Source organism: Sesamum indicum, linkage group LG13 (assembly GCF_026168435.1).
Source record: "Sesamum indicum cultivar Baizhima isolate 11 linkage group LG13, ASM2616843v1, whole genome shotgun sequence".
Taxonomy (NCBI): Eukaryota; Viridiplantae; Streptophyta; class Magnoliopsida; order Lamiales; family Pedaliaceae; genus Sesamum; species Sesamum indicum.
The window spans coordinates 10,273,736-10,299,128 of NC_142669.1; the positions used below are offsets into that span (position 1 = coordinate 10,273,736).

At 33.1% G+C, this 25,393-nt stretch overlaps 2 protein-coding genes across 5 annotated transcripts; both read right to left on the reverse strand.

Moving 5' to 3' along the window:
• Window positions 1–8: 8 nt before the first annotated feature.
• APC6 (anaphase promoting complex 6) lies at window positions 9–9,336 on the reverse strand. Its single transcript, XM_011099911.3, has 16 exons — window positions 8,946–9,336; window positions 8,042–8,176; window positions 7,815–7,888; window positions 7,449–7,488; window positions 7,197–7,242; window positions 6,877–6,956; window positions 6,567–6,745; window positions 6,353–6,478; window positions 5,454–5,528; window positions 3,934–4,059; window positions 2,506–2,575; window positions 2,257–2,339; window positions 1,280–1,393; window positions 623–722; window positions 510–545; window positions 9–353 (listed from the first exon to the last, which is right to left on the reverse strand). The coding sequence occupies exons 1-16, from the start codon at window positions 9,189–9,191 to the stop codon at window positions 231–233; spliced, it is 1,653 nt and encodes a 550-aa protein (XP_011098213.1). The 5' UTR covers window positions 9,192–9,336; the 3' UTR covers window positions 9–230.
• Window positions 9,337–17,346: 8,010 nt separating this feature from the next.
• On the reverse strand, window positions 17,347–21,743 carry LOC105176928 (protein GRAVITROPIC IN THE LIGHT 1). 4 transcript variants are annotated; one of them, XM_011099909.3, is made up of 3 exons: window positions 21,485–21,743; window positions 20,944–21,064; window positions 17,347–19,141 (listed from the first exon to the last, which is right to left on the reverse strand). In XM_011099909.3, exon 3 carries the CDS (start codon window positions 19,139–19,141, stop codon window positions 17,816–17,818), a length of 1,326 nt encoding a protein of 441 aa, XP_011098211.1. In that variant the 5' UTR covers window positions 20,944–21,064; window positions 21,485–21,743; the 3' UTR covers window positions 17,347–17,815. The 4 variants fall into 4 exon arrangements, with proteins under 4 accessions (XP_011098211.1, XP_088733452.1, XP_088733451.1 ...); XM_088877326.1 differs by having other exon boundaries at window positions 21,468–21,743; XM_088877325.1 differs by having other exon boundaries at window positions 20,944–21,743.
• Window positions 21,744–25,393: the final 3,650 nt, after the last annotated feature.

A 25,393-nucleotide genomic window follows, 5' to 3' on the forward strand; every position in this document is an offset into this window, starting at 1 on the left:
AAATCAACTTTGTGAAATAGCATATATAAAAATGATTTGGCCATAAATACACAAAATTGGATTCTTGAACTTTGGCCTATTGCATTTACTAAAATACAACACATTCTTTCCCCCATGATACAACAATTGAATATGACATAGCACTACCTACATCTTCACCTATCTTTCTTATTCCCTATGTTTACAGATTACATAAACAACATAAATAAACCTGGAGGTCTGCTTTCCAATTAAGCAAATAGCTGGCTTTTAACTGTCTCAACTTTTGGATCTATACCAAGGCGGCATTCATCTGCCAAAGCTAATGTCAGCATCTCTGTGCAAAACTGGTCGTCTGGTTTGAGCCATAAAGCCTGTTAATAGAACGATATATTACCAGCAAGTCCGAATATGAGAATGATCAAAGTATGAAAAGCTTCCAGTGCTTGCGATTGTCTGTGGTTCTACTATCAAAAAAATAAAGACCTGGGAAACCACATATTAATCTTTTTCAACTTGAGAAACATTACCTTGTGATAGTGAGTAATTGCTGATGTAAAATTGTCCTGGAAAAGGAAAGATCTGTAAGACAATCCCAACCTCGATTCTAGAAGATAATACAAGGACTTTCAGAAATAGTTACCTGCAGATGATATGTGTATGCAAGACCTGCATAAGTACTCAAACTTCTTGTTGATAATGCAAGTGCTTTCTCATAGTAAATAATAGCCTCGTTGTACCTCCTGATTGTTAGAGCAATTTATTGTTGTTAATCATAAAATAGAACTGAAATTTAAGGCAATCAAAAAGCCATTAGATTCTGAGGAAAAGCAAGTCTTGAGAAGAGATCAGAAAACTAGAAAGGAAAGCCTCAGTGTCAAAGTTGAGTGGCTAAGAAAGGAAGAGCATTCTCACATCAGTGAAAATGGTACAAAGAAAAAATTATATTTCACAATTCTTTCCATTTGTTTAGCCAAAGATAATTAGTGTGTAGCTAGTTCTGCACTTGCTAACAGTAAAGAATATTAGCATAAATGCAATAACTGCAATGAGGGTTTTTATCCAAAATATCAACAGGTTTCATCAAGTATGGAGAACAAAAATTAAAAGTTCATCATGACAATGGAATGGCTTCATTTGATCCACATGGACACAAAAATTAAAGAGATGCTATCATCAAAGAATAAGAGAACCATCAGGGCATAATACCACACAGAAAAAGCAGTTGATTTTATGAAGCACCCATTTCTGTGACTGACCTTGCAAACAACTCTTTGTAGCATAAAAAGACAAGACACACCTCAATTTTCTCAATGCATGAGCAAGGTTGACGACAGTTGGCTCCCACATCTCACTTAAAGAGGATGGTACCTGAGCCAACGTCTTCTCAAACCACCACACAGCCTTCTTATACCTGAAAGATTGGAAAAGGAAAATCATGCCATCATAAACAAGAAGCTCAATTTATATCTCTGTCAGATTAGTGTGCAGAGATCTTACGAAATAAGTTCAGATATATAGACAATGGTTTACTTGCCGGTTCTTAACTAAACACCTCAGAAACTGTCAGTAAGTAGCATATGAGGACATCAAATTCCTGAATGTCATAGGTTTTCATTTAGACAGGACATCAACCAAACCTTTTGAGGAACCTTGAGGATTCAAAGACCAACTCTGCCCAATATCTTCTTACTAGAACTTCAAAGTTCACACTGCCGAGAGTATTTCTATACAATCTCACTAAATGAAATACATTTACTTGTATCAAAGGCCTTTAAGAAGCTCAGTCTTTCATCCAAATCAATACCTTGAGATAAAAAATACCATGGAACTTATATAAGCTCCAATATCCAATCATAGGGGTCTAGAGTACATAAACAGCAATTTACACCTCACAGCAACAAAACAAGTAAACAAATAACCCACAGGTCTCACACAATACTATTAACGAATTTAAGAGACTGCAGAGTAGCCACCTTAGTCTCTTGGGTCTCTTTGTGGAGAAGCTTTCAGGAAATTTGTCAAGTGTACATCTAGCAACAATACGTTTCCTCTTCCCTCCCTCTTCCCTTTTTATCTCACTTCTCCTTCCTATTCTTTTGGCGCATGTCTCCGTGTTAAACAACTAAAACCATTTTTTGACTTTTCTCATCATATCATAGACTAAAATGAAGAGAACATATAGTAATTATTCATATTCATGTAACAAATCATATCACAAACAATATTTCTCTCAAAATTAACAAGTACTAACTTATTAAGGGTTAAATATCTTACTCCTTCATATGATAAGCCACAACTCCAAGCTCGTTATATACAAGTGGATCTGAAGGACATACAGCCTGGGCCTGCATAAAAAACTGAATGCAGCTTGCCTTAAGTACAATGAACCAGATGAATAACACATTTTATATTAAGCAACAACGGAAAATACAAAATCTATATCGTTCCAACTAATTGACAGCCCAGGTCCAAAGTCAGAAGCAAAGCTGTGAATAGGCATCTGAACTAGAGTGTTATAATCACCTGCTCAGCAAGTTTGAAGCTGTGGGTTCGCATGTATTCCATTCCTATATATAGAGTTGGCAAATGGCACCTGAATAAAGGAAAATCAAAATTCAACCTATAAGGAAGCGAGTACTTAATATGTAAACAAAGGGACTATATCATCTATAATATTTGAATCATAGTTGTTAATATTGCACAGCGCACCATGGCACAAGGGTCCCCTGGAGCCCTGGCACACGGCGTGGCGCACACTGTGGCCCACATGTACAGAAATACATCAATATATTTTCACATAAAAAGTGCACAAGCAATTAAATATAGACACTAGAAATTATTTTAATCATCGTACCATAAAAGACATGCAAGAAAAAAGTCTTAGGGAAAAAAATAAAGAGTTCAAAATATGCAAAACCATTGAATAATCAACATAGTCATTATAAAAATGAAAACAAACATAAAATATCCACCAATCTAACTCAAATTCGACCCCAAAGTCATAATCCACATAATTTTTTGTGTAAATTTCATCAGTTTTAGGAAAGAGTAAAACCCTAACCTCATCAGCCTAATTGTTGTGTAAATTTCTATAACTTTTTCTTTTTTATTTTTAAAGAAAAAGGCTGGACTAAAAAGCCTAGCCTTTATTTACACTAGGCAAAGCCTAGTGCTTGAAAAGAATTGGGTTTCATCCAGTTCTTTTCAAGCCCCAGCCCTTTCGGCGTCACCATTTGCAAGGGATGCGCCATTATATGAAATGGTGCTGAGGGCGTGCCATGTGCACCATTTGAGTAAACAAAGTCACGAACCACTCATGAGTCGTAACTAGAAAACATATTACTAACTTTGTTACCTAGAAGAAAAAAATCCCAGTGCTAAGTACGAACAAGAGTATAGAGGACAAAGAAATCAGAGAATGAAGGCCATAACATCCATGTATATTCTTATAGAGGTCTAGTACACCCATTATTATGGTTGATAGGTTAACATCAAGGAACTCTCTTCAATCCAACACAGACACCAAGTGCGCAGCAGAAGATCCGGCATTGAGAAAGTAATTTCTGGTTCATCAACTTGACCATAACTCCGTTAGTATGCTTCTGAAAACATTGCAATTCCAGTAGTTCAAAACCACAGTAGGTTCTAAACCAGGATCCAGGGTAAAGAAAGATGCAGTTAATAAACAAAAAATGTAGAGAAGTTCAATGCAAAAACTTACTTTAACTTCTTTAAAGAAAGTTCAGGTCAATTTTCCCCCCTAAGGATTTAGAAAATTAATGATCGAAATTCATCCAAAGATGAAAAGTTCCAACAATTTGATGAATCAGGTAAAATGAAACATTTATATTGTCTTTAGTATAAGTATAACCAGAGGATAAATGCAAAATCAAACAGCTGTTAAACACAGTACCCTGGAAATATGTATGATAGGCATCGTGAAAAATTTACCCTGGAAATAAACGGGCCGCAGTGCGGTAAGCTGACATTGCTTGGTCTCCTTCTTCTTGAGCCGCATATGCATTCCCATAGCCAATCCAACCTGGCGCAAATGTTCCATCTAAACTTGTTGCCTTGCTGGAATAGGATAATGAAAACCATTAATCTCAAATTGGAAATTGAGCAGGAGATCTTGAGGAATACCAAAATGTTAAATACAGATTTTGTTGTCTTATTTGATCAAAATGTGTTCATTTGGTAAGTGCTCAACCAAATTAGAAGTCCTTCACTAGATAAACGAATACCGTCACCAAAAGCTTAAGATAACACAAAATTGAATGGGAATAAGTCCAAGGAATTTTGAGCTTTAGTATTATAGCCTCCTAAATGGAGGGAAAAAAAATATAAGGTAAAAAGCATCTTTCTTTCCATAGTAAGCAAACAAAACTCAGATTAAGAAGTCTTTATTTCACCATTAAGTCATTGATTGCATAAGGAACTAAGTTAAAAAGAAAGAATTGATATGACAGAGTACATGATATGATTTAGGAGACGATGATGCTCATCCCTAAAAGATGAAGTAACATCGTCACTAAATAATCCTCATTTCTCTTCACCTTAGTATGATATATGTTTTCCTGAGTATAAATTCATACAATTATTCCCGTCCACCTTCAGCTGCATAACAACAAGAAGTAAATTCTTCTACCACACACTTTCAGTTCTCTGAGAAAGTTCCAACCAGTGTAGAAACCTGATCTTGGCAGTATCCCTTCGCTATTGCTTCAGTATATTGCATCAATTGACGTAGACTGCCAACTGAGTAAGAGCATGGTGAAATTGGACTTTCCGAACAGGTAGACTACATAACACTACTAAAGCCTATGTGAGCAATACACAACTGACCAGCAGAAAATAGGGATTGATCAGTACTTCAGTAGGAATGACTCTGGAACAAATGTGAATATTGGATGAAAATAATGATGCATTTAAACATGTAGGAGTTATTAAACTACAATATCAATGTAGTCTCCCCTCCTTTCCACCCAAATTACAAAATTAAAGCACAGATGGAAAGATAATCACTATGTTTGGTTTCATTTTAAACTTGTTTTGATGTGTTTTGTGGAGATAGAGAGAAAAACAAAGATAAATAAGTATGTGTTAGAGATAGTGTGTATGTTTTTGGATTTGTTTTTGGAGATAATATAAAATAAGTATGGTATTGATGTTGTTTAGTAGGAGACAAAAACTACTGTTCATTGTCAAATCATATCTCTTTTATATATATTTATATATATGTATGAGTATGTATATAATTTTTTTAATTGTAGGGCCTATAATTAGTGTAGACTTATTTTGACAAAAAACGAATGAGGCGTTGTTTCAAAACATCTCAAAACACCACCAAAACTTCCAAAACAAATCAAGGCAAACATTGTCCATGTTTTGGCCCATCTGGGAGATGAAGCAAAATTGAAATCAAAGATTATGCATAGTCCTTGTAAAAACCAATTGTCAAGTGTTGGTACCTGAAATAACGGCGTGATTGATCATACTTTTTGATGCAGTAGTAATAGCAACCAACAGCAAACCATGACAGAGCTCTGAATAAACATGTTATAGGAATTCACTGAGACATAAATCTGAATGTTTTACTATGGAAAGGGATAGATAAAATTGCATAATTTAGATAATCATCTCAAGAAGAAGAACATGGGAACTAGTTTCAGAATAAGAGTTACTAGCTGAATTATACGGAATAAGGGTTTTTTGAATTAAGTAGAATAGGTATGTGAAAAGAAACATACAAGTGCCCAAAATTTTTGCGCTTTTATTTCTGATTCAACCATATAATACTCGAGGACCAGTCAAATAAAATCAAAGTAAGCAGAAATATTAGTACATTTCAATTCTAGGTCTATTTCCATGTTGCACGCTTGTGACACTAAGTTCACCGTATACATAAATTATGAGGCACATGCTAGATATGAAAGATACCCTGTCCAAACTTTAGCAAACTTACTACACAAATGAAGAGCAAACCTGTAAGCTATGAATCAAAATCCGAAAGCCTATCTATAACTGAGTAGAATAGTGAATATCTTTGGTTTGCCCCTGTGCTTTTGGAATCACATCTGAATCTTATTGCTAGCATGTATGTGCCACAACCAATATTCCTAATCCAACTCCATACTACTTTTTTTTTATCAAGTTGTTATGCCACTTCGATAAGTGTTAGCAATACCCTTAAAGCTACTGTCGGCGCAAGTACCATGTAAATAATCTACAAGTAGGAAGACATTTTAAATATGATTCTCATGATCAGAGAAAATCTAAGAAAGAAAATGATAAAAAAATAATAATTTCCCTTTTTAGATCAATAATAAGGGCTGTAAATTGATTATGCAGAAAGTCAACGCATTCTTACTTTTGAGGGTAGTCCTTGACTAAATTGCATGCCATTAGATAGAGTTCATTGGAATGCCCAAGCTCCATTGCTGCTGCTAAATGCACCAGGGTACACTTTAAGTGGAAAGGGTCTTTCTCGAGCAATCTGAATTAAACATGTGAAGTAAGCAAGTGGCATGGGTAATAGGGTAAAAGTGAAACTCAAGCTCGATTCAAAGCAATTACAAACCCACATTGATGTCAGTTCAAAACATTTCTGGTATTCGCCACACTGATGGTAGTACTCAGCTTTGCAGGCTAAGAGATCAGTGTTATTCTTCAGTGTACATAATGATTTTTCCGACATCTTTGTATTAGAAACTTCCTGCTCAAGTTCTCTAAACTTGGTTTCAACGACATTGTCTTTATCATACTGGGAATAATGATGTCACAAGTTAATACTAATACACAACCAAAAGACATACACAACATTAATGAGAATGAATGAATCAGTGACTAGTTCAATAAACCTGGAACTACACTGGCAGTCAAAATAATACTCACTTTCTTAATCAAGCATGAATAAAATGAAGAGAGCCATCCATCTTCAGGGCCAAATTGCAAAGCAGCTAGTAGATTGGTCTCTAGAACATATAAATAATGGAATTAGGTTTCCAGTGTTCAGCAAATAAACAGCCGGAAGCTCAGGAAGATTTCCTTAATGGTGACAATTATTCAGGCAAAAATAATGAAGTGTTCAAGAAACTGCAAGATATAAAGTCGCACATAACAGAGTACACCCTAGGTTACATGTTATGCTAGTCTGGATCATATTTGGGTGGTTCAATTCAGACTTGCATTCTCCCTAGTAGACAGGTCCTCACCTTCTTCGCAAGTGAGCATGTGACCATCTATAAGACATTCCAGGGCCTGAAACAAGAACAAATTGATCCATGACAAATAGTAACTTTAGTAAAGAAGAATTACAGGGTTGCAATTGCACTAAGTAATTTAACATCTGATGTAGAGATAATCAGTTGAGCCATTCTAAGATTGATCAATGCCAAAAGCTAACAGCTTTAGCATAATAGTTTCATGCTATACCAAATTATGCTGCAACACAGTAACTGGCGTACCTCATAACACAAAGGATCAGCTTTGATGGCAGCTTTGTACCTTCAAGTGTCACAAGAAAAAGGTAGAATAAAACTGACTCTCTTAGCTAAGCCAAATGTACTCTACCCTAGATTTATCAACAATAGAAGAATGTCGCACTGAATACAGACAATAACTGATTCAGCTTGCAATGAATACCGACAAGAATTGATTCAGCTAAGCCAAAATAAGCAAGGAAACAACAGAATAAGATCAGAAACAGAGGAGAGAGTGAATCAAGTAGTACCAAAAATGAATGGCAAAGAGAGAGAGAGAGAACGACATCCACATTTGTCATTTCTAATGTAGATCTAATATATTTTGAGGAAAAAATACATGTTGCTTACCATAACCGAGCCTGTGAACGATTTTCCAAGGCCTCGTATGCCTTGCCTCTTAAAAAGCATATTGCTGATATAATCTGTCACAGGAATCTAAGCATCATTTCTTCACTCTGACCACTTTAGATAAAGTTATTGATGAGTCTTTTTCTTTTTTGCTTCTCTCCTTTCACCAATTAATTTGGCAAATAGTAAATAGGACATTTTCATGTGCTGGATAAAAACAAACTTACATTAATTTCTCGATCTTCACCATCTTTGTCCAGGTACATGCTACTATAATCTTTTGTGTCTGTAATGTTACCATGTTCATCCACTTTAGCATCACCAAGCATTAACAGGCATTGATCCCACTCCTTCAATTCTTCCTGGTTATATCACATATTATTATTTAACAAGGAGTATCAATGCAGAGGTGATTTTTCTTATCTCAACCAATCAATCACTATCATGGAAGCATTCGTACAGAGAACTGCAGGAAACAGATAGACCTATCCAATTACCAAAATCCTAAGGGAATAGAGTATTATAAGATGAGCATGTCGAAATTCCAGGTATTTACTAGATACTGATTACAAGGAATGGTGCGAAAAACCCTAAACTAAGAATTCTAAACTGTTATTAAAGCTCAACTGCTGAAGTACTTTTCCAAAACGCTCCTGGAAAAGATTTATATCCCAAAATTTCCTGAAAGGGTCTGCCAGCTAATTAGCAACTTATTCATTAAGTATCTTGCAAGATACCTCACCACTTCCAGAAGGGACTGCTTACTTGCCGAAAACAAAGGTAAACTTCCAAATATAGGTAACACCCCAAAGTTTTCTATAAGATATTTAATTATTAATGAAATCCTCAATCTTCATGTGAAATGTAAACGTTTACAGTTGCAACGATGCTTCTATTTTTCTAGTCTGTCACATTTCGACAAACACTCAAGACAGCTCCCACTTCCCATGGAAACTCAAAGGGAAATGAAAAGCACCACGAAATTTCAAAATTCCAAAAAGAAAAACACAAAAAGTAACCTAAGAGCAAGTCTAATAAAATGAAATTGTATATCATATCAGTACATATTATAGCTCTCCGTAATGCTGCGAAAGAAAAAAGAGAAAAAAAGAAAAAAAAGAAAATCATTACAAGGCATTTGGCAGCAAGGTAGCGAAAGCGGAGGTCTCGGAGAACGATCTGGGAGGCATTTAGGAGGTGGAAAGCGCGGCGGTAGTGTCGACCAAGGTACAGCGCCTGTGCCTGCATATATATGTCGGCTGGGTCAGACGTCACCGCCGCCACCTTGTCGGCGAAGAAGATCGCCGACGAGTACAAATGCTTGCTCACGCAGTCACGGACCACCCCCCGCAGCTTCTCTATTTGCTCCTCTCTCATTTTGTACAAACTGTATTAATTATCGCTTTAATTTGTAAGATTGAGACGAGGGTTTTGGAACGAGGGATTAGGGGTTTAGATTTCAGAATTTCCGAGAGAAAAGAGCGGGAGGGGTTTTTGATTTCGTCTTGGTTTATAGTAAAGTGTTGTTGTTCAGAAAGACAGGTCGTTGTATAATGGGCTGAGTATGGGCTTAAATTTTGGATATGGGCCGGATATCCCGCTTTTATAATGGACTTGATGACGGCCCAATCAGGCCCATCAAGGTCATGGCCCAATATAATAACAAACTTCGGCCTCATTATATTCAACCCAATCCAGCATAGTCGGACGCTTACTTTAAAATTGGGCGGCCATTGATACAGGGAGGTAAATTATTTCATTTTAAAAATCATAAGAGAATAAATTATTGTATTTTAAGAAATAATGGAGGTAAATTGCTATTTGTATTTTCATAAGGGATAATTTGGTCATTTGCAATATCATAAGGGGATTGCTTGCATTTTTTCCCTTATAATAATATAATCATTGGTCAAATTATTTTTATATAAATTTAGATAAGTGGATAACTGTTTTCCTTCATGCTTTAGGGTTTTGTGTAATTTAAATTTATTTATCTCATAATACAATTTGTTATTAATTATTATCACATTAAATTTTAGGTTATTTATCAATTACTCATTTTTATGTTATAAAATTTAAATTACTAATAATTCCGTGCAGAAGGATTTTTCTCGAGTTTGTGCCTTAGTCCCTCTCAGCAGAAAACAGAAACACTATGCTACGAGCCTGTCAAGAATCGAAATTCTAATATGTTGGGAGACAAACACATAAGAGAATGTACATTTAATCTTACTAACTGTTCCGGTCGCAAGAATTTGAGCCCAAAATAAAAATATAATAATATTCGATCTTCACTATTAAACCACAATAACGAACTATATTAAAGAAAACTATACATAAATGATTACAAAACCCCCTTTATGTTTTCTTGAGGTAGGTGAGTAAAAGAATTGAAGTTGTTGACCAAACAATCACCCTTTATATAATGGAAGAGCAATTTATTGGTATGTTATTTATTTTTATTTTTTTAAAAATTGAATGATTATTGTTAACTTTCCCAATCATCGTGATTTTAAAGAACTAAATTTTGATAGGTTTTTTTCTTTATTTATTTTGATATAATCATATATAAATTCTGATGGTTTGAAAAATTACATTTAGTATCGCTGATGATTGTTTCTATTTAACAAATAGACCCTTCTGTTAATTAAAAATTAAGCAAATTTGCTGATATTAACAAAAAAGTTGAATGATAATTCATTTTTACCTTTCGTTAACTTAATACTCAACTATTATAAGCCAAAAAAATCTTTTCTGATCAGAATATGCTTATAAAGGTGAAAATATACGTCATCACATGCATTGATTCGTGAAGATGTATAAGGATTAGAAAAAAATTATTTGACCTATAATATGTCAGCAATAAGTTAATGTAAGGTAACTATAGATTTTCATTCAATTCTTTTACTAATATCAACAAATTCGATGAATTTTAACTAACGAAAAATTTATTTATTAGATAAAAACAAACAACAAAAATACTAATTAAATGTAATTTTTCAGACCGACAATGTAATAACCCCTTAATAGTATGAACACAAAGAATCGGCGATATGTGTACGACTATGTGTGTGTGTGTCAATTAATGTAAGAAGTGCTGGCCTTGTACGTAGAGACAAAAGGCACTCTCCTACAAGATCCTATTTTGCTTCGACTTCAAATTAAAATTTTCGATAATTTAACTTCTTGTGATATTATAAATATGTAAATTATTTATTTATGAAAAAAAATTAATAATTTATTTTTTTTATTTTTTAAAATTAAGCAATTTACCTCCCTAGACAGGTCTGATAAATTGCTTTATTTTAAAAAATATAGGAGGGAAGAAGGGGTAAATTGCTATTGTTTTTTCACAGGGGGTAATTTGCTCATTTCAAATATCATGAGGGTAAATTGCATTACCCCCAATTATAATCATCTCCTCCAAAATTTGCCATAATTACAAATATTCTTTGTTATTTGAAAAATTGCTAATACCTCTCCCATTTTAATTGCTGTATAACAATCTGTTAGGTTTTCATCCATTTTTTTGTAGTGAACTAACCAAAATACCCTTATGGACTAAGAATTATAACTTTATATATTTTTTAATTTTTTATGGACTAAATAGTTGATAATTTAATCCATTCATTTAAGACTTATATAATTTCATCAAACATCATGGAGGTATAGGTAATTGTTCAAACAACGAAAGGGTATCCATAATTAACCTAAACTCGGGAATTAAGGTCATTGTAATTTACCCTAAATTATTATTTAATCTATACTATAAAAAAAAAAACTCCACTTTCATTTACAAATAACGGTTAATTACACCGCTACACCAATTTTTTAAATTACCAAAAATGTCCTTATGTATTTTCAACCACCCCTACTCAATTTTTTTCTTCTCATCTATACGATTTATACTATTTATCTATATTAATAAGAAAATTTCACTAACACTACTTTTTTTATGTCGGTAAAATCCTTAAATTAATTTTATTTATTTATTTTTTAAACTGTAATGTGTGAATTTATATATTTTATTTATAATATATTTTATAATATAAATAATTATTTATTATATACACGTAGAAATATGATGTACTAACGGCTAGTATTGAAAAAAAAAAATCTGAGCCGTGCAGCGGACTCTGCGTGTTTAATGTACCTAACTATTAATTACAACAGGGCCCGATTCCCTCGTTTTGCATGTATTCTTTGATCATGACAGCTCTCTCAAAACATATGATGGTGTGTTAGGCTGCTGCTTTGTCTTCTTTGCTTGTCCTGACTTTTCCAGGCCTGCCACGTGTAAAAATTGGATATTAGTACCAAAAAAAAATTAAGTGAAAATATTAAAATTGTATTAGTTGATAATAATTTTTATTTTATCAATACAATGCGTTATTTTTTTAATAGTGATAAAATATGTGTAAAAGTTGTCATTAGTACATAGGATAATTAAAACAACCTTACCTAAGATTTTTATAGTTATGAATGTCCGTTATTATTTGAAAAATTATAAATATCTCCCTGATATTTAAAGAAATTATGTAATCCTTAAATATATAAAATTGTCAACTTTGCACTTACTGTTTTTATTTTATTTTTTTAAAATTTAAAATTTATAAAAAATCGAATAGGGTGGATGAAAAAATTTTAAAATTTATAAAAAAATTAGCCACTTAGTCCAAGAAAAAATTTTAAAAAATAAATACAGTTATAATTTTTAATCAAGGGTATTTTGTTAGTTCATCATAAAAATGGACGGAAACCTGACGGATTGGGCTAATTGTTATACGATCGTTAAAATTAGGGAGGTATTAGTAAATTTCCAAACAATGGGGGGTATTCATAATTATACGAAACCTCGGGGGAGATCGTTGTAATCTACACTAGTATATAATAATTAGTGTCACATTTGTAGTGATAACAGATGTATTTTCAATATATTTATGTCATTGTATATATATAAATGTATAATTAAATATTTATACTGATAATTTTATGCAAAGTTTTTATCTATAATAATTATATGGTAACAGTAAACCAAACTTTAATAAATATTTTTAGCAACAACGTGTTACTATTTTTATATATAGGGAATGTTATTTTAGGTGAGGTTGTGATTATGTTGCCCTTAATTTGCAAAGACAGCCTCAAATCTATGCTTAAGTCAGATAGGTAGTAAGAGAGGGGTGTTTAAGGTAGTAAGAAAAAATAGGACAATCAAAATTCTTAGCTAGGGCATAGAGGGCAACTATTAATATATTTTCTCCAATTGTATGATTCTACACAAAGCACAGACACAAAAATGATCAAACGGTTACGATGGGTCCTTACATATTAGGTTTAGGAGGCACTGGAACTAGAGTTGTAAAGACCCTAAATAAACAGTGCAAGTTCAAAGCTGTCAGCAGTTCGTAGATTAAGAAAGAATTAGAGATCTAAGAACGACCTTCCTACAAATACCCCACATCCATATTAATGTTGTAAAACAAGCTCATTTTTTTTTTATTTACGTTACAGTTTTTTAATAGTGACAGATAATTTGAAAGTCGAACCTAATTTGGGTAAAAAAATTTGTCCATATTCTACTGCATTCAACATACACATGCCACGTGTATAAAGATGACATCATATATTTTATACAGAGAAAGAATTTACATACATGGATCGTGTATGGTGAATGAAATAAAAGAGTAAAATAGACTTTTCAATAGAAAATTCGTAAATAATTAGAACTAGGTAGACTTTGAGAACTCGAAATAAATAGAGTTGAACTTTGCTGGGAGACCTAATTCAAGGAACTTATGCCTTTGTTGGGGGGGTGGGGGGACCTTTGCTCCATTACACTCACTTTTTCCAGATGAATTGAACCACATTCCCTAAAATAGCAGGAACTTACTTGGAAACATCAAAACATTAGCCGGCGCCATGCAAAATATATTCCAACTCGATCAACCAACCCCTAATTGAAAATGAGGCTGATAAGTAGAATTCGAACTCATAATTTCATATATTTGCAAAGTCATGGGATTATTCATTCTTAACTATTATGTCAAGACACGGTTGGTCGGTCGACCGATCCAACCAATTGACTTATAATTCATCCCTATATAAGCATGCCATTTCGCACCATTCTTTCTTCACTCCAACTTCTGGCTCCGAGCTTCCTCCACCGTCTTCAAGCTTCATTCTCTTTATTCTTCCACTTCAGAATTAGATGGCCCGTTTTTCTCGTCCGATCGCTCTAATAATGATCGTTTTCGTATGTTTATCTCATGTCGAGGGCTTGCAAGCTAGAAAGCTGTTCTTGAGTATGGGAAGCAATAAGGGAAGTTCTGCTCCTGAGCCAAGTTTAGCAGCATTGACTTCACTTCCCAAAGGCTCAACCTCAACTTCTTCGACAAGTGATGAAACTATGGTCTTGGTGCATCGAACTCGGCATGATACTACTCGTGTCCATCGCAGTTTAGGATCTGTTCCTAGTCCCGGAGACGGTCATTGAATCCGTCGTGCTACGATCATTCATCCATCCAACTCCCGAGTTTCAGTCCAGTATAAAAATAAAAATATATATATATAATTTTGAGAAAATATGAATGTAATAATTAATATATGTAGATTGCTAGATTGGTTTAGGTCAACGTATACAATTATTTTGGGGTGGTAAATAAACCATCTATTAGGATTTGTTTTTTGTTTCTCAATTTGTTAGAGTAGGATACAATTGGAATCAGAAATATATATATTTGTGGTCTGATGTTGGCCAATTATTATATTTATAAATGGCAAATTTTAGGTTTCATGATTTGATATATATATATATATATATTAGCCTTATTATATAGTAACTTATTTTACTAATTATTATTTGATATTACTATGTTTGCAATGATCACCACAAAAAAAAAAAAAAAGAAAATAGAAGATTTAAGTGGTAATTTTAGTATTGTCACTAATTATATATATATATTTAGTGACAAGAATTTTTATTTTATCACAATAATGAAATTTATATTTTAAATAATTTATTATTATTTTGTAAAAGTTACCATTAGCAAGAATCAACAAAAAAAATATGCATAAAGTTGTCAATAAATACAATCAGTGACATATATATAGTGACGACAATTATAGTTGTCACTATAGATATGTCATGAATTCGATTCAGTGACAATTTTATAAATAATATTTGCCACTAATAATTATATAGTGACAAGATTAAAATTATTGTGATCATTTAATTAATATATATTTTTAAAAATAACTTTAAAATTGTCACTTGATATTTTGCTACGAATAAATAAAAAAGTCCGATACGAATTAATTGAAAAATATATTATTTCGTAATCATAGTTATTGAATAATATATTGAATTATTGATTAATACTTAAATGTAGTAATATAATTATTAATTTCACAAAAATAAAAAAAAATAAGATTAATCATTTTTTTAAGAGGCTTCCGCCGTCTTCGTGTAGAAAGGATTTTGAAATTTCTTCTGTGAATTTTTTGAATAGTCAACTTCGAAAAAATAATATTGATTTTTACAATTTGTTTGGTAAGTCAACCAAACAACTCGTGAATTAAAAAAGTTTTTTGTTGAACTTAATAAAAAAGATAATCTGATCCAAACAGGGCCTAGAGATGATTTTTTATTCTGATTTAAAAAGTACAATTAAGTGAGTGCTTAGTTTTACAGAAAAATACATAATAATATATACATATATTTATTTTTCCTTACAATTTAAAGAAGATAAGCAACAAAAAAGAAAAATAAAATGATAATTTTAATGTTGTAACTTTATATATTTTTAATAAGAAAATTATATCGTTACAATTATGAATTTTATAATTATTTTACCGAAAATTGTCATTAACAATAATTAATAACCAAAAAAATGTGCATAACGTTTTCACAAAAAAAAATTAATGACAAATGTATATAGTGACGACGATCTAGTGATAATATTTATTATCATTATATTTATGTTGTCATTATATATGTGTCATTATTATCCGTATAGTAACAACTTAATACATAATTTTAGATATCACGAATAATATTATTAGTAATGATCGCTTAATATTTCATCACTAATATTGTATTTTACTGTAGTAAACTCATACTCATACAATATTTTTAAATCTCATAAATCCATAAAATAAATGCGAAGTAATTTAAAATATTTTGTAAAATAATTTAAAAGGCTTATAATTTCGCCCCGACACTATCTTAGATTGGTATTCATCGAAGCTACAAACTACTTACCCTCAATCAAGCCAAGCTCCCAGGGTCAGGTTTGAGCTCCAATCCTTAGTCTTGCGTCTACAAACACAATCAGGAAACACGAAATAAACTCGTATAACATTCTGATATCTTAAGTCAATAAGATCATACTGAAGCAAAGCTCAAATGCAGTACGTCGACAAAACATCCATATTCGATGATGATATCATCCGATCGAGTCGGATCGAGTCAGGTGAGCACTTTTGTAATTTTTCGCGTGTTGTGTGGGCCCCACATCAATATTAATCTTATTTTCAAGGGTGTCTATTCAAACTTAGCTAGTCAAAAAGGTCGGTCGTGATTATTACAACTAGGACAGAATTTTCCTGGGCGAATGATTTCTGGTTGTCTTCTTGTATTCCTGCTTTTTTCTCAGGGGTAAAATGGTCAAATTTGCATTTGAGTTTGATACTTTTATTGACGTGATGAATCATGAAATGCAACATTTGCTAACAAGGTCTTGAGGAAGGTAGGTTAATTTATCCATGCAATTGGAGTTGTGATATATCATAATTTACATTATCATATTATTGATTACTATTTTAATTATTATTTCATTAATAATTCTTCAAAATATCGTCGCCCATGACAATAAAAAAATCCTAACTTTTTTCAGTAATTTTGAAATAATTGATCTTAAAAAGAAAATAATTGTAATATTTGACTTCATAATTAATTATGCAAATGTATATCCTAGGTAAATTTCAAAATTAAGCTTATCTTAAAGATCAATGAGAAAATTAAAAAATATATAATGAGTAATAAGTGAAAAATATATGTAATTCAATTAAAAGTTACAAAATTACAACTTCTACTAAATCGTGATTTGAAGAAATTTAATTTAAAAAGTAACAAATGCAATAACATAAGAAGTTGCGTATGCATTCAAGACAAATTTGAACTGCTCAATCACAAAGCTCAACGAAAGTTAAATGGATGATATCATACTGTTCGAGTGAATAGTACGTAAAGGTAACTAAAAAAAAAGTACCTAAATACAGCAAAACCCAATAACATTATAAAGTAAAGAATAATAACATTTACATCATCTGTTTTACGATATTTTTATACAAATCATTTCTATTTTTTCAAAAATTACACATATACCCACCAGAAATATCGACATAATTACACGAACTAACTTTATTTTTGACTGTCAGACATGATTTCTATAATTACACCAAATACAAGAATAATTTATGTAAATAAACCATAAATAAAAAAATATAAATATAATTACTCAAAGTAAAATATTGATATCATCACGTATAATTTATTAGTGCATAGGGTATTGGAACAACACTTGAATGACATTGATTTATTTGTGCATATACATATAGCTACATTGAGTACTACAATATACAACTTCTAACCTTCACCAAAACTAGGGAGCACTCCAACTCTCCATTCAAATTCCTTGCCCCAAAAACAAAACAAAAAAGAAAATTGCTACTCTAGGCAAGCCAAGCCATGCCAATCATTCTTCAAGAATGATTATATTTGGAAATAATTTATAAAAAAAAAAAAAAAAAAAGGGTTCAAGCCAATGGCCTCCGACACGATCCTTTATGCCGTAGACCCGTAAGTAAGCCTAATGGTTAGCCACTCACATCAAGTCGCATCCACGTGAAAGCAGCAAACGGTATGCATCACGTCATGTCAATATAATGTAGATTGCAGTGCTAATGTAGTAGACGTATCATTTCACATGGGTTCATGATCAGCATAGATATACCTGACATTGAATGACGGTCCTACCGATCCTGAATCCGGGAACGACCGTGAACGCCACACGAGGCTCACTTTCTAGGGATGAGAAGAAAGCTTCATCGCTTAAGCTCTCCATGTAAACTTCCGAAAAACGGTTCCCCTTGCTTGCTTGAAAGATGGAGACCTCCGGATCGAACGACAATGCGAGGCATTGGAGGAGCCATATGCACTTCGCCATCTCCATAAACGCCAAGAAGAAAGGTGTCTCTGGGAGTTCACCCGAACTCACCAAATTCCTCTGATCCAAATTACCGAAAAGCGATGCTTCCATCTTGGGATGTATGAGTCTCAAGTATTTATTACGACAGAATGCCGCGAAGGTCGATTTGGGCTTCCAAGCCAAGTACTCTACAGGTCTCACAGACTTTAGCTCCGTGAATCTGTCGAAAAATAGACGACGGCGTTTGTCGCCCTCTGGTAAAGACTCTGTTCTGTTGGAGAAATTGGGATGATTGAAACCATCAAACATTTGTCTGCACACGAAGGATTCAAACGCAAAGCAAATATGATTTGGTTGCCAGAAAGAAATCCCGGGCTCGATTGAACCGGCTGCAGCATCCAAATCCCAGTCGGCAGATTCCATCTCGCTAATCAGCAACTGCACAAAGCTGCGGACCGTTTTTATCGCCTGCCGGAAGTATGCAATGAAATGGCTCGGCCTTAAGCCCGATAATTTAGCATTTTCAGGGATGGAAAGCTGTCCGCTCGAGTTTAATCTCTTCTCTAGCAACTTGTTATCGCTATTGGTGTCCGCCAACTTCTCTTTAAGAAAAGTGATCTCAGAGTCTTTAAGTTTGAGTTCAGAATCCAAGTTCTTGCCCGTGATCTCGTAAGTTTTCAGCAGACTCTTCTGCTCCTGGATTTCAGCCAAAAGCAGAGCCGCCCCTGGAGACGCCTCGTCCAGCTTTTTCTTCAGGTAACTCTGCTTCAATTCAGATAAGTTCTTCAGCTCCGACACGACAATCTGATCAGCAGACTGAATCCCGTCGGGGTCATACGGAGACTGAGCAAATTGCAACTGTGCATATCCAGCTTTGACAGCAGATACGCTGGCAAAGAGCTTGGCCATAAAAGCTTCTTTCACTGCCCTATCAAGAAAATCCTCATCTTCATCGTCCAAGGAACAAAACTTAGTACTATTCTTCGTCTTCTCATGGGATTTCCTCTTTTGGATCCCATCATCGGGAGACAAAACTCCCGTCACGGCCCGTACGTGCAAAACCTTAGCAAACGTCCGCGCCAACCTACTCTTTCTTGGGGTCTTGACTGACTCCATCTGAATCAAGATAAAACAACGAAAACTGTAAACGACGAACGATATATGTAGACCGAAACTGCACACTTGAGCAAGAATCCCAGCAATGATGAAGAACAGTTAAATATAGAGAATGGAATATCAAAGGCAATGATGACAACAATAACTATGCACAATGATCATGTTTTCAAAGAAAAGAGAGAAAAAGCTGTATGCTTTATCTCTTCGATCGAGGCCGTTAAAGGCGCATAGAAATTCTTTCTGTTTTCTCTTAGAAAAGTGGACTCAAACGGGAAGAAAGTAAAAGATGAGCAGAAGTTTAAACAGTGGAAACTGAAGGTGGAGATAGTTCAGATAAAGAACATCATACTCAAAAGACACATCAAAAGTTCTATGTCTGATTGCCCATTGCTATGTAAAATGGCATAAAGATAAAGCAATGTAGATAAGAATGTGGGAAAATGCCTAATTGAAGAAATAAACAACTACGGAGCTAAAGTAAGGTTGTCGTAATTCTGAATATTCTATTGCTGCAGGCAATGTTCAACAACGGGATATAAACAAATCCCATGATTCGAGATGTCTATATGTGTACACTAATTTTGTTGTTCCGCCCAACATCACGATGCAATTAGTTTAATTCTTGCTATCTTTCTGAGAAACTAGAGCTAGCAATATGAAGCCGCACCAGAAATAGTCGATGATATTAATCCCATAAAATATATTACGGGCGCAGCATCTTGGGACGGTAGCCCTATATTTTACTATGAAAACATGGCATTACAAAAAGAAAACGACGAGCAACTAAAAGTCCAATTTAGACGCGTTGGGGAATCTTGTCCTTCGTTCACAGTCACCATCAAGCAGAAAGAAACTTCCTACGTGCACTTATATTGTATAAAGATTTTGGTGCGAATGCATTATACGTAGCAGAGACGATCCATTTACTTTACTATGATAAAGAATAGATCACTGTGAGATTCTTGGTACTCCTACCAACTAGGCACCTGTTTGGCAGACGGGGGACATAAATGCTGGTGCCAAACAATGGCAACTGCAAGTACATTCCAACAGAAACGCTAATGAATCACTAAACAAGTGTAATAATACACAATACGACTTGTACCACAACTTGAAAAATGCCCCACTAAGGACTACCGTTCTTGAACAGAACACGAACACTATTAGCATGTACGATCTTCTGTTAACAGTTTTGTGTATTTATTTTGATAAGTGTATATTTAAAATGAATATTCTAGATATTTGAGTCGATTCGGACAAAATTACAAACAGACGACTCATACTGCAGTATTAGACAAAAAAAAGTTACCAAGACAGACAATCAACATGTATAGTTGATGGCTTCACATAATTCATTGGATTCCCAACACCCAAAAAGCATCAAACATTTCATGCAGGGTTAAAGAAAGATGCATGTATGAGGCCATTCATCTCATGTCAGCCATCCTGCTGCAAGAAAACTGACATGGGCCCCTATGATTATTTAACATCAACGGTCCAGAAAGAGTACGAAGAACAACCACAGATTGTTGTCCCTGCTACACACCACATAATCCAACGGATGAAAACACACACAAAAGCCCAGAAATAATTCTAACACTGCAAATACAGGAACCGGACCCTCCACATTGTTTACTCACGTGACGACAAGATCAAAAGCTCACGCTAGATTCACGTGGCACTCACGTGACCACAAAATTTCTAGGTTGTGTGATCCTCTACATGAGCATCCAGGGAGACAATATTTGACTATTGTAGTGAAACACGTTTTTTTTTTTACTACCAAGAAAAATCGCCATTACCTTCCAAAAAGCACGGCTGCGGAATTAAGGCTACTGTTCAGACTTCAGTGCAGTGTGAATCCCAAGAAACCGCAGAAGACCATCATCAATATCATCCAGTGAATTGTTCTCTCTTCAGACCCTGAAACCGAAACCCAAGAAGCTTGGTAGAAATCTCTACATACACGTATAGATACACACCCGTCTACGTATATTCGTACGAGCTCCCCACCAGTACAAAAAAGATCCAAATTGTGGCACAAACAAACAGTATAATCTTGAAATTGGATCAGAGAAAGTTTACCGCCAAAGACTACAGACTTGTTTGGAAAACTTCAGAATGATCACAAGAAGAAGGGTAAAAAAGCACAGAAATGGTGGGTTTGATTTGAAAGCCAGAAATCCAATCTTTTCTCGGGTTTTCCAGACTAATAAAATGTATGAATAGCAGTAGTTAAAGAAACTGATGACGGGATGAAAAGACAGCCGAACAGGAAGTTTTTTCTGAAAAAAATGATATCTTGAAAAACCCGGAACACACCAACCTTACAAAGAAACTCACCCCCGAGTTGAACTTGACTTGAGGCCTGGCATTGCAAAGAAAAGTCTTTATATATATTGGTCAAGACTTGAATATTTTGATCAATCGATGGAGTCCTGGATTGAGGTTCGGGTCGGGTTAATATGGGCTTCGCAGCCCGGAAATGGGTCATGGACCTGTATCAGATTGGACAAAGTACGTACGTGTGAAAGAAAAGTCGGAGCTTGAAAGAGGAAAAGAGGGAGCCAGAGCCAAGAATTAGAAACAACAGGAAAAGAGTTGTTCTGTTTTTCCAATATTATTATGACAAATAAATACAAACTAATATACATACTTTTTGTAAAAAGGAAAAAAATGGGTAAATTACAATTTACTCTCGTAAAATTTGACATAATTATAAATAAACTCGTTATTTGAAAAATTATAAATATTTCTTAAAATTAATATGTATTTAATAAATAACCACTCGTAACAGCCCACCATAAAAAGCATTTGTTAGACCATTCTTAACTCTACGAGGGTATTTATAATTATAAAAAAATTCAGGAAAATTTCGTTGTAATTTACCAAAAAAAGAGTTTTCCAAATGTTTTTCGAGGAGTTTCGATCAAATGGTTTCAAGTAAGTGCTTATCAGCTTACTGCAGAAGAGAATGATTCTATTTTACAGTTTTATTTTTGAACTATAATTAAGCCAAAAGTTATAAGCAATTTCATACAAATTTTTATAGCTTAATGATAAAATTATAAATATTAAGCTAATTTTTTTCAAATACTCAAACTTTAACTTTTCTTCACTTAAATTTTTATTTTCAAACGCTCTCAACTTTTAGTACAACTTAACTTATAGTTTTCTATATAATTTATTTCCACCGTAAAGGTAGAAGCTCCTGCAAACACTTCTTTTATTGTATCATTCCCTCTGCATTTACTGAATTGACTATTATATCCTTTGAATATATCTCCATTTAACTTAAATTACTTCAAAAACATTATTATTGGCCAGTTTGCTTAAATTATGTCGAATTGACATCATGGAGGCGTGGTTGCGTCTGGTCAAGGTTTATCGCTCTTTTCGGATCAATTTAAAAATGGAAAAATGCGATTTTGGTCAAATTTCTTTAGAATGATGGCAATTTTAATCGAGGTTTAATTTAAAATTGTGAATCAGGACAATAATTTTTAAAAAATGACAATTTACAGATAAAATGCTTTAATTTTGCTGAAATTGCGCATGTGACTACATAAATTTTGGGAATTTCTCCAAAATCCGGCAAGTTTGATTACGTGAAAGTATTTTTTCAGTCAGTGCTTATGTGGCAAAGGTGATGTGTTTTAAAAAACCACGTACATACCGGCTGAAAAAATACTTCCGCATAACTAATTCGCCAGATTTTGGAGAAATTTCCAAATTTATGTGGTCACGTGAGCATCATGTGCACGATTACGGCAAAATTAGGGCATTTTGTCCTTAAATTGTCATTTTTTGCAAATTATTGTCCTAATTCACTATTTTGAATTAGACTTGGACTAAACTTACCACCACCCCTAAGAAGCTGGACCAAAATTGCATTTTTTCCATTTAAAAATTAAAAAATGAATTATAACGAGTTCTCTTGAAATTTGATATAATTATAAATATTTTTTTATTATTTAATATTTTTTTTACTGAAATTATATAATTTTTGAATGAAGGTTTAGAAACGTCAACTTTGCTCTTACTATATCTTAAAAAAAAAACTGAAATTTTGGGGAGAAAAACAGACAATGTGGATTGAAAATTTTGAAAAATTATATATAAAAAAAAGATTATCTGTAAAAATTTTAGAAAATTTTTAAAAATAAATAGAATTATAATTCAAAATCTACAAAGACATTTTGATTAGTTTACTCTAATTATTAACTGTTAAAATAAAAAAAAGTATTCATAATTGAATCAAGTAACAAAAAGGGATAATTACACTCCCCTCCCTTGAGGTTTGGAGTAATTACACGTAGATCCCCTGTGGTTCTAGCATCCCTAATATTTGTTTCCGTCTAACAAATAAGTCCCTCCGTTAATCAAAGTTCATTGAATTTGTTGATATCAACGGAAAAACTTAATGAAATTGATATTTATTATCGACCGACTTATTGCAGGTAAAATTTTTTTTTGGACTAAACTATCCTTATAACAATGAAGATATACCTTTTCACATGCATTAACGCGTGAAGACGCATGAAGGTAATTTGATCGTAAAAATCTTATTTGACTTAGAATAAGTAGGTAATAAGTCAATTTGATGTAAATATAATTTTTTTCTGAATTTTTTTTATTATATAAACAATTCGATGAATTTTTACTAACGGAGGGATTTATTTGTTAGATGGAAACAAAATTTATGGGTGATAAATATAATTTTTCAAACCATACGAAGTTTTCGTGTAATTATACAAACCTCAGGAAAGAAAAGTGTAATTATCCCTAACAAAAAATATTTATAATTATGTCAATTTAAAAAAAATAATTATAATTACCCAAAAATTAAATATAGATAGCTACGTTGGTCTTAAATAAGGTTTAGGTAAGCGACCAAAAAAGAGAATCAGATTTTAATTTTTGATGTGGACCGGCCGGGTCAACATTTATGACTAAGACGTGGACAGTTGATGCATTCATTTACCTGGGTTTTGAGCCGTTGGATCAATTTTTACACTATACAACTGGTCACACGCCATATTGATATTAATTCATATGGACAGTATCGTCAGCCCTTAAAAGATTGGCGTTCTTTAAAATTCAGCACAATTATAAATATTTTTTTATTATTTAAAAAATTATAAATATTTCACTGTAACGAACGATCGTCTAACAAATATCCCTTATCTTACAATAAGTTGTCACAAGGGGGTATTTATTAGACGATCGTTAATATCAGGAATTATTTGTAAATTTTCAAACAACGAGAAGGGAATTATAACTATGACAAATATCGAGGAAATTCATTATAATTTACCATCATCGTAAAGTTACGGATTGCGAGGTTGTATGAGTGAAGTTATAAACTTTTGAAAACATCTTAAATTTATTTCGGAACTTATAAGATGCAGCGTGTTTGGTAAATTTTATAGAGAAATTGCTTATAAGATATTACAAGCTTATAAGTTCATTTAAACAAAATACGAAATTCCCAACTTATTTGAAAAATATTAACAAGTTAATTAGTTAAATTTTTTGTAACTTATTACAAGTTTGTCGTTAGTAATAACGTATTGTAAATTTCGTAATCTTATTTAACTAAAGATATTTTGAAAAGTTAAATGGTTTAGTCAAATATTTTATAAGTTTTAGACGTGTGAATATTTATTTCGTTTTTGTATGAATTATTATTTTTATTAAAAAAATAAAAAAAAATTAGTGGTCATATGCTCATAACCCATTCAAAGAAAGTTGGTGGGAAGGGGATTGTTTCTTATAAATAGTGCGGTTGCAGATTCTTTCTTGCTGTCCAAAAAATCTGAGCAATTTTAGCACATGCCAAACAGGGAATAGGATTAGCATTAAATGAGAAACCTCAGCTGTGTCCTGTCTACTTGAGATTTTGGTCCGTCCGTTTGGGAAAGTTCTTTGTCAAATGATATTTGAGTATATCAAATCAATTATAAAATAAATGTATCACACTTATTATATGATTGATCATTTTTTCTTAAATGTATATCAACTATACGATAAGTGTATTGTACTTACAATATGATTAGTTTAAATTCAGTCGAGTCGGATCCGAACTAGAATACCCCCCAGGCTAGATTTTTTGACTGGTAAGAGCAGAGTTTACTTTGAACGAATTCTTAATTGATCGGTTAATAGCTAAAGAATTGTGAGTAGGGTTGCTAAAAATTCAAGTCCTAGAGATTAGGGCTTTTTGGTCAATATAATTTACATGCAGCCCTT

Coding starts and splice junctions, on each gene's coding strand:
- LOC105176928 (XM_011099909.3), bottom strand. CDS start 19,141: ATGGAGTCAGTCAAGACCCCAAGAAAGAGTAGGTTGGCGCGGACGTTT.
- APC6 (XM_011099911.3), bottom strand. CDS start 9,191: ATGAGAGAGGAGCAAATAGAGAAGCTGCGGGGGGTGGTCCGTGACTGC. Junction 8,177..8,945: donor ACCTTGCTGCCAAATGCCTT/GTAATGATTTTC, acceptor TGATATAACCAG/GAAGAATTGAAGGAGTGGGA. Junction 7,243..7,448: donor CTGATCCTTTGTGTTATGAG/GTACGCCAGTTA, acceptor TTCTTGTTTCAG/GCCCTGGAATGTCTTATAGA.